The sequence below is a fragment of the Amblyomma americanum genome, chromosome 7 (assembly GCF_052857255.1).
Source record: "Amblyomma americanum isolate KBUSLIRL-KWMA chromosome 7, ASM5285725v1, whole genome shotgun sequence".
Taxonomy (NCBI): Eukaryota; Metazoa; Arthropoda; class Arachnida; order Ixodida; family Ixodidae; genus Amblyomma; species Amblyomma americanum.
Genome location: NC_135503.1, coordinates 141,349,535 through 141,367,803, shown reverse-complemented (window position 1 = coordinate 141,367,803; position 18,269 = coordinate 141,349,535). Strand labels below are relative to the sequence as shown.

Genomic DNA, 18,269 nt, shown 5'->3' with positions numbered 1-18,269 from the left:
AGTGGCAAAATGCGTAGATCAACCCATCTACGATCTCATCTTGGGGAACATTACGGGTGCAAGAGGTGTCGAGGACCCCGATCCCGAGTGGAGGATGCTCGACGTTGAAGAACACCCAAAGGAGGAAAGGCCCGCGACAGCTCAGACAGGTGCAGTCAGTTCCTCATCGGCAGTGGAGACAAGAGCTCAAGCGACAGCCCGAGCAATGCAGCATCCGCTCTCTACTCCTGTTACGATGTGTCCCAGCGTAACACAGGGCAAAATTGCAATTAGGCAAAGAGAAGACCTGAGCTTGAAAGCCTGCTTCGAAAGAGTCGGGGGAAAAAGTGAAAAGAAATAAGAGTCGTACATCATTCGAATGTCAATTGGTAAATGGTCTTCTGCACAGGGAATGCATATTTAGCTCAGGAAGGCGGGTCCAATAGCTGGTGTTACCGAGAGATATGCGAGAGACAGTGCTACGCTTAGGAAATGACGCCATTATGGCCGGACACCAGGGTGTTAAAAAAAAACGGTGTCTAGGATCACCGAGGAGTCCTTCTGGCCAGGTGTCCAGAGTGACGTTAAACGCTTTGTTCGCTCATGTGACGTGTGCCAGCGCACAGTTCCGAAGGGAAGAGTTGGTCCCGTACCTTTGGGCAAGATGCCAGCCATCGACCTACCGTTTCAAAGAGTGGCTATTGACATTTTGGGGCCTATCTCTCCAGTTTCCGCCAGAGGCAATAGATATGTGCTTACTCTGGTTGACGTGGCCACTCGTCCTGATGCTATTGCACTGAAGGCTATTGATAGTATCCAAGTGGTGGAGGGTCTTGTAGAGATGTTCTCGCGTAATGGGTTCCCGAGGGAAGTTTTGAGTGACCGGGGCTCGAACTTCACATCGGAACTAATGAAGGAGGTTAACCGCCTTTTGTCAAAAAGGCAGTTACTGACGACGCCTTACCATCCCATGTGGAATGGGCTTGTAGAGCGGTTAAACGGCACCCTCAAAAATATGATCAGGAAAATGTGCCAGGAGAGACCTACTGATTGGGATAGATATCTCCCAGCTCTTTTGTTTGCTTACCACGAAGTACCGCAAACGAGTCTTGGTTTCTCACTCTTCGAGATGTTGCATGAGAGAACCGTTAGAGGTCCACTTGCAATACTCAAGGAGCTGTGGACTAATAAAGAGATTGCATCAGATCTCAAGACAACATACACGTACATTCTTGAGTTGTGGGACAGGTTGAAGGAAACATGCAGGCTTGCACATCAAGGCCTGGGAAAGGCGCGTGAACGCCATAAGGGATATTATGGAAAGAAAGCCATTCACAGGAATCTGGATCCGGGCGACAGGGTTCTCGTCCTGCTACCCGCGGATCATAATAAGTTACTGATGCAGGGGAAGGGCCCTTACCATGTGATGCGGAAGAAAAAGGACATGAATTATGAGGTATTGATAGATGGCACTAAGATGGTTTTCCATGTAAATATGTTGAAGAATTAAGAAAGGTCCCGTACGGCGGTACGCCACCAAGGTAGCATGCTCGGTAGTGGCCGCGGAGACGGATGATGTTGCCGAGGTGCCCACGTGCAGTGAAAAGAAAAGGGTAGGATGGAGTAAGGCACTAATGAACCCCAATTTGAATGAAGACAGACGATCACAGCTCTACTCCTAATCAAGGGGGAGGTGTTTTCAGATGAGCGGGTAAAACGGAAGTCATATGTTGCAAATTAGGCCTCTCTACAGATAGAGCCAACTAAACGGCTCTAGCTATCTCTGGAATGTATCTCTTTTTTGTTGTTGGTGATTTGTTGTTGTTGTTGCTACTGTTCTATGATTATACAAAGGAGTGTGTTGTGGGAATTAACATGTTTATTAAGGACTCTGTAAGGACAACGGCAGTGGTGTGTTAGAGTTCCGAAAATATAGTTTGGTGTGCTGTGTTAGTGGTGTGCTTTTGGTGTGTGCTGGACATCTGCGGTAAGTTATGTGCTAGGTCCAGAATCGCCACAGAAGATAGTTGGTCGGCTGGATGGCTTGAAGATGAGGATGACATGAGCAGTTTTTCATGGAAAAACTCTTGACAGAGGGGGCCCTTGTCACATATAATAGGGAGTCTAAAATAAAATAATGAAGGAAAGAGATGTGAAGAAGACAAAGAGGTTGGCTATAAGGATGATGTGGATTAACCGAAGACGAAAGAAGATGAAGAAGAGGCATTCGGTGAGGTGGAAAGAGATGATTGGTGGAGAGGAGAAGGAGACTAACGCCAAGGCTATAAAAGGGCGAGGAAGAGCGAGGCACAAAGGGGGGGGAGAACAGAGAAGCAGAGGCTTCGGCGGGTCAGGGACGATTCGGCTGGAAGAGAGTGACGCCGGCTACTGCTCCGGTGAGCTCGAGTTTTACAGCTTCGCACCGCAGACTTCCTGTCGTTCCTGAGCCCGGGGAGTCAACGGAGGTCGCTACCACCTGCTACGGCCAGGGATGTCTCCAGCACTGTTGCCACCCATCCGGGAGGTGCCCCCAACGCCTGCAACACTGGCATCACCTCCACGGGCACTTGGACCGGGAGCCTGTACGACGCAGCCAACGACGCCAGCCGCAGCACGCAGAATGGCATCTTGACGCTGGCTACTGGACCGATACAACGCCGCAGCCGCACCGAACCTACCGTGAGCACGAATGCCGACCGCTAACAGTAGAACGCTAGTAGTAGACACTGGTAACAGTGTTTCCGGGTCGTGTGTATTTATAGTCTGTGTTTTTTGTTAGTTTTGTGTTCTAGTGTGTGTGTGTGTCACGTAAGGTGCATTAAATGTGCGTCTGTGTGGCCTGTCGCCTAGTCCGTTCTTTCGGTCCGAGTGTTCTCCGGGGAGATCCATGGCAGGTATACAAAATTGTGTCAGTGTCCAGACTGGCCTAGGCAGTTCACAGGTGCTACGAGATAGTTCAGCATTTAATGCTGAATCCCGAATTCGGCATCTATGCAGTACCCCATTTTCAAATACTGATCTTGCAGCCACCTAATCTTGCAAGCCACCCACCTTTGCTGACCGACAGAAGAAGGTTGACATCATGGGGGTGGAACTTGAGCTCATTGATGGCATTTCCATGGCCAACATAGTGCTGCAAAAAACAAGGTCACATCCTTTTTGTGAAGCACTAGACTGAATGGTGAGTGATCTACCTCACAGCATAGATTAATACGAGAACTCTTTTGGAGCGAAAGCTCCACCTATGTACAAACCATGAAGGTGATGTTGTGGCACAGATATGACCTTGAAGCAGCCTCAATTAAGAAAAAAAACACAATAAAACTGTGGTGTAGGTGGGAATCAAACCGGGCCTCTGGCATGCAATACCAGGATTCTTCCACTCTGCCACGACTGTTAGACTCTTGGAAGTGAATGAAGGTGCATCTAGTGAATGCACAGATGTCTAAGAAACGTATCTTCAAGATAAGTACTGAGGCGTGTATGAATAATTTAATTATGAGCACATTAATTACCAATATCCCAATTAAGCAAATAGTGAAGTACATTTCCGGTGAATTTCCTTCATGCATGGCATGCAGTCGTAGTGGCATCATGCGGCACTCACTGAAACCCAACATGCAATATACGGCAACGGTCCAGCAGATGGCGTGTGTCTAGTGAATGCATAGATGCCATGGAAACATATCTGAGTTTCGTGCTGAAGCGTTCATGAATAATTCAATTATGATCGCGTAAATTGCAGATGTTCCAGTCAAGCGAGTAGCAAAGTTGTCCGGAACACACTCAACATTAGACACCAAGCCACGTCTAGTTGCCCGATACACCATAGCTTTCGCTCTCTAACCAGGTTGAATAGTAGTTAAACCACAGCAAATTGTTTCTAAATGAGTCTAAATGAGAGTCTGCTGACTGACCGAATAATGCAAAATATTTGTGCCCACTTTCACTTTAGAATGGCTCTGCTTTTGTGAAATTTGCAGGCTGTGCTGCACTAGTGACTGGAAAAGAAGATATGCACCACTGACAAGTTCACGTTAATGCACAAAAAACCACAGCACTAACCATTTTGGCAATTTTTCTGCTTCAAGGCAATGCCTCAGCCTGCAAGTGCCATATAAGTAGACAAACTGCCCACCATGCCTATTGTAGAGATCTCGCCTCCGGTGATCTTTTTCAGTTTTGACATTTCAGGAAGTGCATTCCTGGACCCCAACTCTTGACATTGACAAACCTGCAGGTGCAGCTGAACAAGTGCTATGACAGCAGATATCAAAGGTTTTGTTTGACTCAGAAAGCACACATGAAAAGCGATGTCTGGAATGTGTGAGCATTTAGAAAGAGTTGGGGCTCTAAAACAAGACTGCGATCTCCATGTTAAAGTTCCTGCTTCTGTACTAAGCTTCATATACCGACCACTTTTCATACTTTCAGCAACACGCATTGCATGCCTCTTCCAAATAACCATCGATGAAATGCTGAAAACATATGCAATCAGTCAGCCAATTCATTACAAAACATACATCGATTTAGAAGTTCGTCATTTACACTAATTGCGGAAAGGTCCATGAATGATTTGTTAGATGTGAAAAAGAGAACACAGGGCACAAGTATGCAGCAGGCAGCCCTGAAAGCATCAACATCAATGCATTCACACCACAGAAAAAAAACTGATGCTGAATTCACTCACACCTTTATGATTGAGAATGGATTACTTTTGCAAAACAACAAAAACTTTACAAGATTACAGACATCAAATTGATGCTGGCACTTAAATTCGCTTACAGTGACAACTTTTTAAACTGCCCTAACACAAGTAAACCAGCCATAATGCCTAGAAAGTGCACTTATGCCCATGTGTGAGGCATGAGAGTTGCACTCTACGCTGCATCAGCCAAAGTCCAGCACTGATGGTAAACATAACAGCGCCTGACAATGTTTCGAGCTTCCAAAAGTGAAATCCATATTCTTGCCAAAGCCGTGGCTACTCTGGTTCTCAGAATTGGCTTTTTCAGCTGCTCCAACAATGCAGGGCTTCCACTTCATGCAAATTTCACAACATTATTCAAGAACAGCATCTCAGATACTTGTTTACCTAACATCTCGTAAAAGTGATATGCCATCATAGCTGTTAAGCTACCTAGAAATTCCATCATTATAGTACAGCTCTATTCAAAGGGATAGAGTTGAAAAACACTGAAAAACTATAAAGAAAAATGAATTAAGGAAAGCATCCGATTCCTATGCAGTTAATTCTGGTAGTTTTTTTTTTCAAGTTGATGTGCATAAAGATTGAATGCCAGGCAAAGGCAAGAAATAAAAAAGAAACAAGCCAAAGAACTTACTCTCCCCCTGTATGCATTCTTCCTGTGCCTTTGTAAAACTGCAAATATGTAATATTTTGCACACACTCTCAAAGAACTCTTGGTATAAGTTTCTTACAGGCTTGTTCTACCAAAGCACCACATTCTCTCTTCTCATCAGATTATATACAAAGCCTTAAAATCCACTGGTGTGGAACTATGTAATGCTTTCCAAATTTAGTTATTCGTGCCACGGATGTCATAAGGGCAGAACTATCTTCCTGCAGATACACTTGCCATTAAAAACTATCATCAGTTCCAAGTCCCAAGAACCTCACTACGATAAACTCACACGGAGTAAAACCACTGGCATAGTAAAGTGAAACTTCGCTCCTATTTCACCTTCCACAAACAACTGTACATTTTTTCTTCATTTATAGTTAAACACACACAATTTTAATCAAGAAATGGTTACAGTAAAAATTTTTGCCCATGGCGGTGTCCTTTCCACGGAATGATGACTCGCGGCACACATGCAGTGTACGGTACCTAACAGTAACACACACAACAGCGTAATCACAAGGCCAACAGTTGGAGGCAAATGGATATCAACAACGATAAAGCGGCGCATGTTGAGATGGCTTATCCACTACGCTTGCAAGCTGGGAGGAGAAGCCAACTTTCAAAAGACTTGGAGTCTCAAAGCAAAGCTCGCGGTCCGCAAGCAAGGAAAAATAATTGCTAGGTGCGATCAATTGAATTGATGGAGAGAAAATACGATAGCATGCCTTTTTCAGTCTCTGATCTATTCCAGTTCTGATTCAATTCCTATTCTTAGTTCATAGTGTTCCACTCCCTAGTCAATCCCTATCCTCAATCTTTTCCGATTCTGACTATGCAACTATGCAAAATGTGTCACATTCATAGATGGCGGCGAATCCTCATACCACTACCGGGACAGCGGCTAAGTGATGCGCCACTGCATTGGCAGGTGGCTGTTTCAAACACAGCCATCGGTGGGACTTGTGAGACCAGGGTTGCTCTTTCTGAGCAATGCGAGAAGGAATAGCTCCTGTAGGCTTCACTTTCGCACAGATAGTTCTTGGGGAGGCTGCACAGTCTGCAGGTAGGTCTTCTGTTGTCAGAGTAATTATCTTCTGAGCCATTTTCATTTTAATGCGGTAGCATGAAGGCGAAAACTGTCCGTCGGCGTGAAGCTGACACCTACCAGGTGGTGTTTGAAGAATTTGCCTCTCTCCATCTGCCACTTGTCAACCGTCCCCCTCTCCCCATCTTTACTCGCAGGGAAGAGGAGGGAGACACCGGATGAAGAATGACTCAACAAAATTCAGAATGGCTTAGAAGATGATGACCCTGACAACAGCAGGCCTATGTGCAAAATACACAGCGTACTGAAAATATATGATCAGAATGAGACTTGCAGGAAGTATTCATTTTCATACTTCTCGGGAAGAGCAACCTGGGTCTCAAATGCTTCACCGGTGGCTGTGTTTGAAACAGCTACCGCCAGTGCAGTGGTGCATCGCTTAACTGCGCATCACTTAACCGCTGTGCCACTGAAGTGGTAGTGGTATAAGGAACAATGTGACATTTTGCATTGTTGCGCAATTGAAATTTGAATAGGCTGGGGAGTGAAAGCCAATGGATTCAAAATAGAATCAGAACTGGAGTAGTGTAAGGGATCTGTGGATGCCTGCGGCTTTGTGGGAACCATCCGTCTTTTTGTTGCTGGCTCGGTGCCGTGAAGCGGCGGTTTCTCCTCGCTAATCCCCGTCCGTGTGCCGGCAAGAAGTGGACAAGGCGAGGTAGACAGACGGTGACCAGACGGGGCCCACGACAGAGGTAGGGGAAAGGAAGGGGCGTGTTCCAACAACTTTACTAGCAGAATGGCGAGTGAAAGAACGATGCTATCGCACTTTCTCCGCATCAATCCTATCGATCACCTCTGAATTTTTTCGCTGAGTCATTAATTGTCCCACATCTCTCTCATCTCCCCTTCAAGTGGAGAGGGGCACAAGGAGAAGGGGATGGTTGACAGGTGAAAAGAGGAAAATCCCCCCAAGCACCACCTGACAGACGGAGGCTCACACAGATCCCAATGCTGCTGGACAGTTTTTGCCTTTATAGCCCTTCTGATGCTATCACATTAAAAAAAGCTGGCTACGCAAGTGGAAAGAAGGGGGCGAGTGGTGCTCAGACAGAGAAAGCAGCAAAAGAGCAGTGAGTACAGAAGGAAAAAAAGTACGGCCGCAGCAGTCAGCAGTGCAAAGCATGAAGCTGTGTAACCAAGAACCACAGACGCGGCAGCACTGTGTGGGGGTCTGTGCTGAGCTTTAATTTTCATGTGGACTCAAACTCTCCGCTCGCGCTATAATCGAGGCCATGTTATATCGGTGGAAATAAAGAACTTGCACAAGACCGAGACGAAACAGAAAACGTAATAACATGAAGTGTGACAAGTGAGAACAACTCATTAGCCCACAATAGATGAGTAGAGCAAGACGGAAGGTATTGCCGAGTGTTTCTTTTCTAAACCAACGTAACAAGCATAGTAAGTAGCCAAATTATATCAGGTAGCATCCTAAGAGCCATGCCACCACCAACAACTGATACAGTAAACATCTTTTCTGGTCCAAGTGGCATTCCACTGCAATCGCACGTAACTCTTGCACCAACCCCTTGCTCTTACTCGGCCTGCCACTCCGTCAGCCTTCAGCTTTACTGTAACCCCTCCTTCTTATGCTAATGCCAAAGGCTCTAAAACACTTAACAAGTACAAAAATAACGCAGCACTTAAGCATTCCCTGTCAAGATGCCCCGGAGCCAGTAGCTTAAAAAAAACACTCGTATATTTCCAGCAGGAATAAAGAGTGACAAGTGGATCGCCCTTGGCCAGAGAACATGTGCAGAATTACCTTTAACTAAAAGAAAAAGAAAAAAATCTCTCTTCCAGCTAGTGTTTTTCTTAGCTGTACAGCAACTTTTATAGATCGCACAAATTGCCATAGGAACGCCTGTTGATGGCATAATCCATTTGTGAGAATTTCAATTGAAGCGCAGATACATATAATGATTGCTTTTTATCATCCCTTCCCTCCCTCATGCATGACACTAAGATGCAAGCCTTGCTCAAGCCAGCATGGCTGACTCAAGCACCTCAACTCAACGGCCAAAAAACCCTCATCTCTTAGACCATCAAAAAGTAGACGGGGAGCTGTCTGCCGTTGCAGCTCTGTAGGGCACTGCATGCGATATGCGAAGGTCGCGGGTTCGAACCCAACAGTGTGGCTGGGTTCTCTACTACTCTCTGTGAAATTATTTTCTACCAGAACGATTACGCAACTTATTCCCCACCCTAATCAACGCCACCACGAAAATAAAAGTTACATTCTGAAATGCCTTTCTTGGTTTCAGTGGTTACCTTCTCTTTTATGTACAGTATATCACTTCAGCAAATACTCGTAGCTCCAACACCGGACTGAGCGGTTGTTCAAATTGCTTTGTGCATAAATGAAGTTTTTCTTCTCCTTACCACATTTGTACTGCTATTGTTGTTCCCCTTTCTATTTCCCATTAAACAGTACCAGATGCACGCACCTTCGTGCATTTCATGGCTGCCGGACTGATGATGCGGACGACACCTCGTGACCCCGCCACAGCCAGCAAGGGGTAGCCAGTCACGTCGTCGTACGACCAGGCACAAGTGTAGAAGTTCTCCTCAGGCTGAGGCACACCGCGCAGTCAGAGTCAAGAGTCACAGCTTCATAATGTGGCCCCACAGAACAGGGAGGACCTGGTTAGTACTGAAACCAAACTTGCAGTCGCCTTTTTTAAAACTCTGAAGAGGTTACCATGCGGATTGCTTTCCATCACACAAAAATTAATAATGGACAATTTAGCATGGTTTAAGCCAAATGCAAATTAGGTGTTGGTATCAACTAAATTCTACTGTATTTTGCATATTGTGCAGGAGAATCCGTAAAATGAAACATTCTTTTCTTAAATTCTTTTACATGCCTGTCAACAACCATGCTGACTGGCTGATCTTGGCAATAATTGGGGTGAGGTGCTCTCGCAGCCAGTGATAAAGGGCAAAAAAAAAAAAAATTGGAATGGAATAGCAAAATCATCCCACTCCCAAGTTGTCGGCCTTCTACATAGCACATTTTAGTTAAATACATAAAAAATTAGAGAAGCTGTACTGTTGATTGGATGGCCCTTCTCATATGTGTAAAAGAAGAAAAGTGCACAGGCTCTTCCATTTTCAAAGTGACAGTACAAAAAAAAATCCTAAGAACAAACTGCCTCTCATCTGAAAAGCAGATTTCGCTGCTCCCATTAAAAAGCTTTAATGCCAATGCTTCAAATTCAGAAATAAGAAACTGATGTGCAGAATACAAAGCATGAAAATGAGCATCCCCCTGCTTTTCCTTTATAATATAACAGATGCTGAAAGCGAACTGCAGGTGGCAGTCACAGTACAAATCAGACAAGCATGAGCCATATGACCTCACAGTCCTAAGCAACGACAAAGGATACGTCAGGATCAGAGTATGACTGCAGTAGCTTGATGCCACCACTTTCCAAGCATTCGTAGAGGGTCACCTTGAATGAAAAGGCAAAGAAAAATGGAGGAATTCAATGAAAAGACACAACTAGCAATGTGTGAAGGCTGGCATGTAGAATGGCATAAGAAAAAATACCTACGGTCTACAAAGTTAACAAAAGAATTTGTGTGTCCTAAAACATTTCCCCAAAATAAGCAACGCAGAACAGAACAATGGAAAAGGGAAGCTGTACAAAACAAGACAATCAATAGCCGAAATTCAGAGCCTCTGTTTCCCTTACCACTTCCACACACAATGTCTTGGATAATAATTTCAGCCTGTAAGTCGGAAAATGTGAGATTCCTGCACAGAGTATTAGTTTCTCAGACTACCGATGGTGTCGCACACAAAAAGACCTCTTGAAGCAATAGACGGAGGTGCCCTGAAAACTTGTAAGCTAGGTCAGTACCAAATAGGGAATTTAATGGCTGCGTATGTCTTGGTACTACTACTCGGCCCTGCAAGTGAAGTACTAATGCAAAAAACGTACCTTGTCACTCACATACACACCTACATGTCCACCATTGGTCCCTCCACACCTGACATTCAAAGCTGCTCACCCTGTTACTGCCCACAGCAGCGAAGATGTACAGGCCGCCTTTGAGGTGTGGATTAAACTGGACACCAAACAACGGCTGGCCATGGTCCTCCTGGGCAGTCGATGATTGGTACAAAGGACCTAATCAGTGCTCGGCTTACCAAGCCACATTTCTTGCATGGGAACCACACTAAGCCCCACTTAATGCCCTTCGAGAACGCGCAGTATTGATTCTCATCAATATCTGCGTGCCAGCTGTCTTTGTAGTGCTATCAAAGAATCATGGCAGGCGGAAAAGTGAGGAACACAAGTTACAATAGGCACAGCCAAACATCTTTCTAGCTGAGCACAAGCTGCAGTCATTGCCATGAATAGCTGACATGACCACTCCAAGGCTGCACACATGCTACCCCTTACAATGAAAATTAACAACAAAAAGCCTTAACGGCAACATGCCCTAATGCTAGTGGAGTCAATTACTTGCCCCTAGGAAACTGATGGGATACATGAAAAGTATTGGATGTGCTTTCCACATGGCCACTGTCCAAGGCTTTCAAACACGCTTCAGTGAAACGACAAAACAAATGAGCCAAGGTCCCATGAATGGAAATTGGCAGTATTTGATTGAGTGATCTCAAATTTGATGCTGCCATCATTAAAGAAATCTATCTAGCCGCTAGCTAAGAGCTCACACCATAATTTTCAAAGCACAATCAGCAATATCAGTCAAAAGAATCGCATCCCACTTGTGAGAAGAAAGGACCTCTGCTTGTTACTGTTCACAGCATTTGTCGGCATTGGAACAGGTGGAATGAAATGATAACGGAGGAAGCTTGACCATCCAAGTCAACTTTTTGCAATGATGCTGGAATCCAGTCATATCACACAGTCGTTAATGCCTTGATTGAAAGTTATCTTTTCAGCAACTAGAGAGCCCAGCCCTCTGAAGTTCATCGTCTCAGCTCAGTCTGCCTCATGTACTTTAGCAAGAGTCGTTATGGCAAAGCAGTGCCATGGTTGGCAGGCAGTAAATGCAGGGATGTCCAAACATATAGACATCTAGAGCTTCATCAAAGACAGCAGCACAAAATAGGAGTTAGCACAGCGAGCATATACATCTCAAACAAACAGTTCACTGGCTAAAATTTTGGTCAGAGCTGGTTTGTTCATTGCTTGTTAATTGCTGGAGTTAGTATAGTAGACTCTGGTTAAAGCGAACTCGGTTAAGACGAATTCTCGAATAAAACGAACAATGCAAGACCACTTGGTTCATTCCCAATGGAACTCAACACAAAATAATCCGCTTAAGACAAACTTTCGCAGCGACCGCAAACCACGGTGATCTCGCGCAGCGGCACTCTCAGGGTGTCCGCGCGGCACTGTCAAAGAAATAAAACAATATATTAAATGTTTTCACGCAAAAAAAGTGCACCCTGAGAAGGTGGCTTCCGCGCACCTCTGCGCAAAGCTGTAGGGAACCCATCTTGCAGGAGCGCACTTTCATGTGAGTGTGGGAAAGGCAGGGCTCCATCGCACCTGCGTGCGTCATGTGCCGTGCGTTGTCTGCCACAGATTAAAAGGCACATATGCGCAACCCGCTTGTTTGAGTTGGAGCGGGGCAGCATTTTCAAATGACGCGGCGTTGCAACACGCGTTATCGCAGCACTTAGATGGCCAGATACCAGCGCCGTGTGCATTGTGTACAGCGTACGGAAAGGCGCGTGGAGTCCCTGCTCGCAGAGTTTGTAACAGATATGCTGCAGAAGGCGCGAGATAAGAGAGAGATGCATGGCTACCCAGCTGGGCACTTTCCAAGCACTCAGTGCAGGATGGGAAGCAAAAATCAGTAAAACGCACGCACGCACGCACAGAGACAGAGCCACTGTGCGATCCATGGAAAGTGAGAGTAGCGCAAAACGGGACAAAGGGACAGAGAAAGACAGACACAACAACATAGCGCCTGTGTTGTGTCTGTCTTTCTCTGTCCCTTTGTCCCGTTTTGCGCTACTCTCACTTTCCATGGATCACCGTTACCGACTCGCCCAAGTTTCTACCCTTGTGAACACTGTGCGATAGCGAGAAAAAAGATGGTGACCTCTCTCTTAAAGGTTACTATATTAATTTTTTCATCTAACGCATATACGGACACACCTAGCATGCTCACATATCTTTTCAGGGGAAACTTCTGTTAAGATAAACTTCTGTAAGAAACTAGTCTTGAGGTCCCTTAAAGTTGATCTTAAACGGTGTCTACTCTACATGAAAAATAGTGCTACCAGTATATGTTGCTTAAATTCTGTGAATATAAGAAAAAGTGCAACACATGAAATCTTCAAGCAGGCTCCTGGCTCTCATTTTGGAAACTGTGCCTAAAATTTCAGCCACCTACGATAGCGCTCTCAGTTGTGAGCTTCTGGAAGAGTCTGCAATAAAAACAAAATGCACAAAGCAAGGAAAACAGGTTCCTGCACAATCTCCAAAGATGAAACTGTCCGGTTTAGGTGCCCAACAACAAAAGGCAGCTCAGAAACCTGGACACACTAGGTGTGGTAGTTTAGACACAAGGGGCCCGAGGCCACAGGCTGTAAAAGAGCAGATTCATATAACCATACACAGATGAATAATGCTGCTCCTAAACTATGCCCACTCTCAGACGCCCACTTGGATTGCACTGATGCTGCATTCTTAAAAAAAAAAAAAAAAAGGCGCTACGAAAAAAAACTCTTTAATCTTTTTCCTCACCAAAAGTCCTTTTTTGGCTTTTTGTGAGACTGTTGACATTTTTCCTACAGCAAGACACAAATTTATGCTGAGAAAATTGAAAGTTCTAAATGGGCCATGTTATGCCGGCCAAACTCATGATGTCAGTGTTGAAAAGGACCCATGACCACAGATAGGAAGTAGATGGCAGTGTGATCCAGCCTCTCTGATTCATATACAAAAAAATAAGTGATGTATTTGCAATTTGCTTGAGGAAAATGCCAATGGGATGTTTAATTTTTTAGCCTTTTCTACCTTATAAAACCTTCGTTTTTTCATTACAGTGCAGTAATCTATCGATAAAAACCAGCTTCAAGTCACCCTAGGAGTCTCTTTGAGGCACATGCCTTGAGTGAGGAACAAAAAAAATGCAAGAAGAGCTCAGTAACATAGAGAGAAACTGCAAACACAGGCAAAGTGAAAGAAACGAAAGCTTTGGCGTCAAAGAGGGCAAGCCCTATTAAGTAAAAGTCTGCTTCTCACCTTGACAAAAGTGGAGCACTTGTAGATGAGTTTACAACGTTTGGATTTGCTTTTGCGCCGGCGGCCCCTGCGACCCTGTGTGGGTGTATCACTCCGCGAGGTGTTGTCTGCGGTTGATGCACTACCCACACTTGACGTTTCATCCTGCATGATTAGAGATGACAGGGAGAAATGGTTTAACAGGGTGATTCCTATACCAGCAGGCATGAACTGCCAGACAGCGAAGAAGACCCTGATTTAGCATTAAGTCAGGTTAACAACCAGCGATATTTTATTATTTATTTACACAAACTATTAGCCCTAACTCACACCAGATAGGGGTAGTCGCAGAAAACAAAAATGATGATAAGATAAAGTTGTCACACGGCTGTGTATACTGACATCTGGTGCGCTGTTGTAAGCAAAGCTTCATCAGTAAACACTTCGAATTGGGAACAGCAGTTGAATAATAAAAGAAAGCCCAGCATGAACTTGTGTTACTGTACACATCATCAAAATGTGACTGAAACTGTTATTGTGTAGACAATTTAACAATGTGTAGTGTACTAGAAGTTTATTCCTATCTCACTTTATTGATCGACAATATTGAGTGCTTGAAGAAATCTTTTGAAAATGTGTACATCTCTTGTACAAGTTGCTATTTCATACACATTGCTGTTCCTCAGGATAGAAAGAAAAGTAGGACAGAGCAAAAGTTTATGTTTAGAAAGTTCATTTTTTACTTAAGATTATGCCAAATTAATCGTTTCATTCATTTCTATTCCTATAAAAGCCCACTTTTAGGGTCATTACATGATGGGTAGGTAATTTTTTAATTAACAGATTAGTACTGATATTTTTATGTGGTTGACAAGACATTAGCAGTTTTAAACACTGTTTATAATGGTAATAGCACAGCTCATTATTACTAAACATACAGGCTTACTAAAGGAAAACAAATTACCAGCAAGTATTAAGAAATGAAATATCATGTGAAAGACAGAGACACCTTAATGCTGTGATCAAAAGTTCTAGGAATGAATAAATCAGAACTGGAATAAATAAGTGATGTAGAAACCTGGAACAAATGTGTCAAACATACTTTTCCTTGGATGACATGAGACACCCACCAACATTTTGGGAATTTTGTGTGACTACTAATGAACAAGAATACTTAAACTATTTTGAAAACAAAACTCACTATCAGCGAGGGATTCAAACAAAACACACGTTTTCAGAACTGAAGTGTTACAGGCATTTACGTTCCAACCACAGTTCTTTCACACACCCCACAAAGAACACCCTGTGGATATGTCAGCACTGACAATGGAGGCGGCACACTGCATCCTGCCGTTCGGACTATCAACGCCATTACTGGATGGAAGAACTCTGTCGTTGCTTCTTTTTGTGTGAGGCAGCAAGGTATGTCAATGGTGTGCACTATGCGAGCACAGTACAACAGGATGCCAGGAAAAAAAAAGAAACACTTGAAGAATAAACGATAGCCACACAGTATATCAATGCGTGCTCCCACAAGAGAGCAAACAAAGCTCTTCCTTCCTGTCACATAATTAGGGGAGACGGGCTGGGATATTCTGTTGCCGGAGGCAAAAAGAGCTGCGAAATGACTGCCGGTGATGCAGGGTGACATGAATATCAATTTGGTTTCAAACACCAATTCTGTCGGCAATACACAAAAGACATGCAAAAGTGCAGCGACACTACCAGTTACAAGCGGGATCACTGCTGATCAAATTGCGCGCGACTCAACAGATTCATGTCAACAAACACCACACGTGAATCACGTGTAGTACATAACATCGAAAGCGGGACAGAACACAAGGGCCACAAAAATCGAATACAATCTCTCCTTTACTTTTTTTTTCATTTTCACCTTTTCTAAGCCGCCCTACCCGAACCTGGCTGCGAGTCTAACGAAAACTGATTCTCTCTCAGGTCCGGCGACTGTTACGCTTCCAAAAAAGCGGTCGACACGCCAGAACGAGGGCTCATGCGACGGGCTTTCATTCGAGAGCGGAACGACACCCAATCGAACGGCGGGTTAAATAGACGTATTACCATTCTCGCACTACGTCCGGATAGCTTCAAAAGCGGCGTCGTGCCCCGGCGCGGAAAAGGGAGCTGAAAAGGAGGAACTCCCTGCACGGCCCCTCTCTGCCGCGTCCTCGAGTGGGCGTTTGCTCAGCGCGCCGGGGCCCTGATTACGGAGCTGAGAGATTAGCGCGTCACGGCGACGTAGGGCTCGGCGACACCCGCGCATCCGCTCACGACAGCAGGCTACGCCGCCGACAGCGTGTGGGTAAACGACGACAGGCGCGTGCTCTAGAGGGATTTATTATTTACTTATTCGTGTATGCACGCAGCAGGAGGAGGAGCCAGTTTGCGCGCAGCTTCTCCGACTACACCGGCATTCGAATAGAGAAAAAAAGAAAAGTAACAACAACGGCCCGAAACAGTTCACCGAGAAGAAGGCAAGTAAAATGCCAATGACGCAGTGAGGTTAGAGGTACTACCAGGTGCCTTGCAACGTAGTCGTTGCACACCGCATGGTGAAAAACACCTGCCGCATGCTTGGGGAGAAAAAGAGACGGAGGTGTGAACCGAATTCGCCACCATAAAGGCAAACTGTCATCATACGTGGTACAAAACTGACAATTAGAGCAGCGGGGTTGAGGCTTACGATGTCGTCCGGTGAATCGTCGGAATGATCGGACGGGTAGACAAGCCGGGACTGTCGTGAATGTTTTGCCGAGCTCGTGCATGCTGCCTGCTCGGCCACGTCCGAGTCCGACATCGCGCCACGCAGAAACGAAGACGACGTTCGCCGAGGAATATACTGTTCAATTAGTCCCGCCGGTGACGACTGTCAGCAGTTTGAAGTCACAGCTTCCATCGCAAGCAGATTCAATTCTTCGGTGCGAAGTAAAATTTTCCGCAATACGGGTCGCCCTCGCGATGCTTTTCAGCTCGCATGAAGTGCCCGCGAAATGCGTGTTGTGGCCCATTATGGGGCTTTGGCTGTCTGGCTTTGGCTTCGACGCTTTAATGGCTTAAGGTGTGGCGGCGCTGTTATCCTTAGTGATGCTACAATACAATACAATACAATACAATACAATGCAATACAAGGCCATGAAATACCCTGAGCGGCCGAATACAAATATCTCGGGGTATGGATAAACGAAGGGCATATGTACACGGAAAAGCACGAACAGTCTGTCGTAGCAAAAGGGCGAAGAGATTCCGGGATAATTGAACATAGGGCATTGCGGGGGTACAACAGGTATGAATTAGGTACTGAGAGGTGTTTGGAAAGGAATAATGGTGCCGCGGTTCACTTTCGGGAATTCAGTTCTGTGCTTAAGGGCGGAAATTCAGTCGATATTAGAAGTAAATTGAAGGGCTGTTGGAAGATTAGCACTATAGGTGCCCACGGGAAAACCACAAAAACGAGACAGTACAGGGGGACATGGGCTGGGCATCGTTCGAAGGACGAGAAGCTCAGAGTAAAATACTATACCAAGAACGCCTGAGGAAATTGGACGATAACAGATGGGCAGCTAAGGTATTTAAATACTTATACCGAAAGAGCGTTCACTCACACAGGAGGAAAAGAACTAGGAAGCTAACTAGTAAGTATATGCAGGACACAAGGACGCAGAAAGAAAGGGCATTAAACGACAGGTTAAAACGCGGAAGTTAAAAATTGGATAGATTCAATGCAAAAGAAGGTGCGTAGAACTATATCGAAACTGGAAAAGGCAGGTCAGGAAGGACGCGTTTTATGGTAACTTAAGAGGCACTACCCTACTCATTGAAGCTAGGTCAGGATGCCTTAGAACGCGCAGGTATAAAAAGAAACTTAACGGAGAAGATGACACATGTGCTGTGTGTGGTAAACCTGTAGAAACAATAGAACACCTCATACTAAAATGTGATGGTATCCATCCCGATGTCGATGCAGGCACAGTCACTCTTCCTGAGGCCCTAGGGTTTAGAGATAACGAGTCATGTAAACAAATCTGCTGCAGTACTACGGCGGACGTTGCGTCACGGTGAAGCTCCGTCACGTGAATTTGGACTTCCGGGTCGTTCCTACGGTTTCGTTTGTATAATAATAATAATAATAATAATAATAATAATAATAATAATAATAATAATAATAATAATAATAATAATAATAATAATAATAATAATAGTTGGTTTGGGGGAGCTGGAATGGCGTAGTATCTGTCTAATATATCGATGGACACCTGAACCGCGCCGTAAGCGAAGGCATGAGGGAATGAAAGAAGAAAGGAAGCAATGCCTCCTGAAGAGCATGCCTGAAGCGTCAGGGGTTTTTCTGCCCGCCGTAGAGCGCGCGTCCGCTGTATGGCGGCGCTGTCAGATGACCCTGACTGATGCAAGATGAACAATCAGGGGGAAATTTTTACTCAGAAAAGCAATTGGAAGTAGCAGCCAAACAAATCGAGAAAGTAATTTTTGAGGATAGTGAAACAGAATGGACTTATACCAAATTAAGTCGATTACTCGAGCTAGAGCTAGCTAAGGTGCGAGTAAAGCTAAAAGGGAAAAGAT

The 18,269-nt window shown here is 44.9% G+C and overlaps 1 protein-coding gene across 2 annotated transcripts in view; it reads right to left on the bottom strand.

Moving 5' to 3' along the window:
* The window catches only part of LOC144096631 (polycomb protein EED-like), a 43,506-nt gene extending 26,791 nt beyond the window's left edge, over positions 1 to 16,715 (bottom strand). Inside the window, exons 1-6 of one of the 2 annotated variants that reach the window (XM_077629453.1) lie at positions 16,372 to 16,715; positions 13,692 to 13,835; positions 10,471 to 10,560; positions 9,843 to 9,908; positions 8,901 to 9,026; positions 3,031 to 3,112 (exon numbers count right to left, since the gene is read on the bottom strand). In XM_077629453.1, the coding sequence (XP_077485579.1) occupies positions 3,031 to 3,112; positions 8,901 to 9,026; positions 9,843 to 9,908; positions 10,471 to 10,560; positions 13,692 to 13,835; positions 16,372 to 16,485 (622 nt within the window). In that variant the 5' untranslated portion in view covers positions 16,486 to 16,715. Of the gene's footprint in view, positions 1 to 3,030; positions 3,113 to 8,900; positions 9,027 to 9,842; positions 9,909 to 10,470; positions 10,561 to 13,691; positions 13,836 to 15,749; positions 15,873 to 16,371 lie in introns of those variants that run through there. The other variant, XM_077629454.1, reaches the window with a different exon arrangement.
* Between the last annotated feature and the right edge of the window lie 1,554 nt (positions 16,716 to 18,269).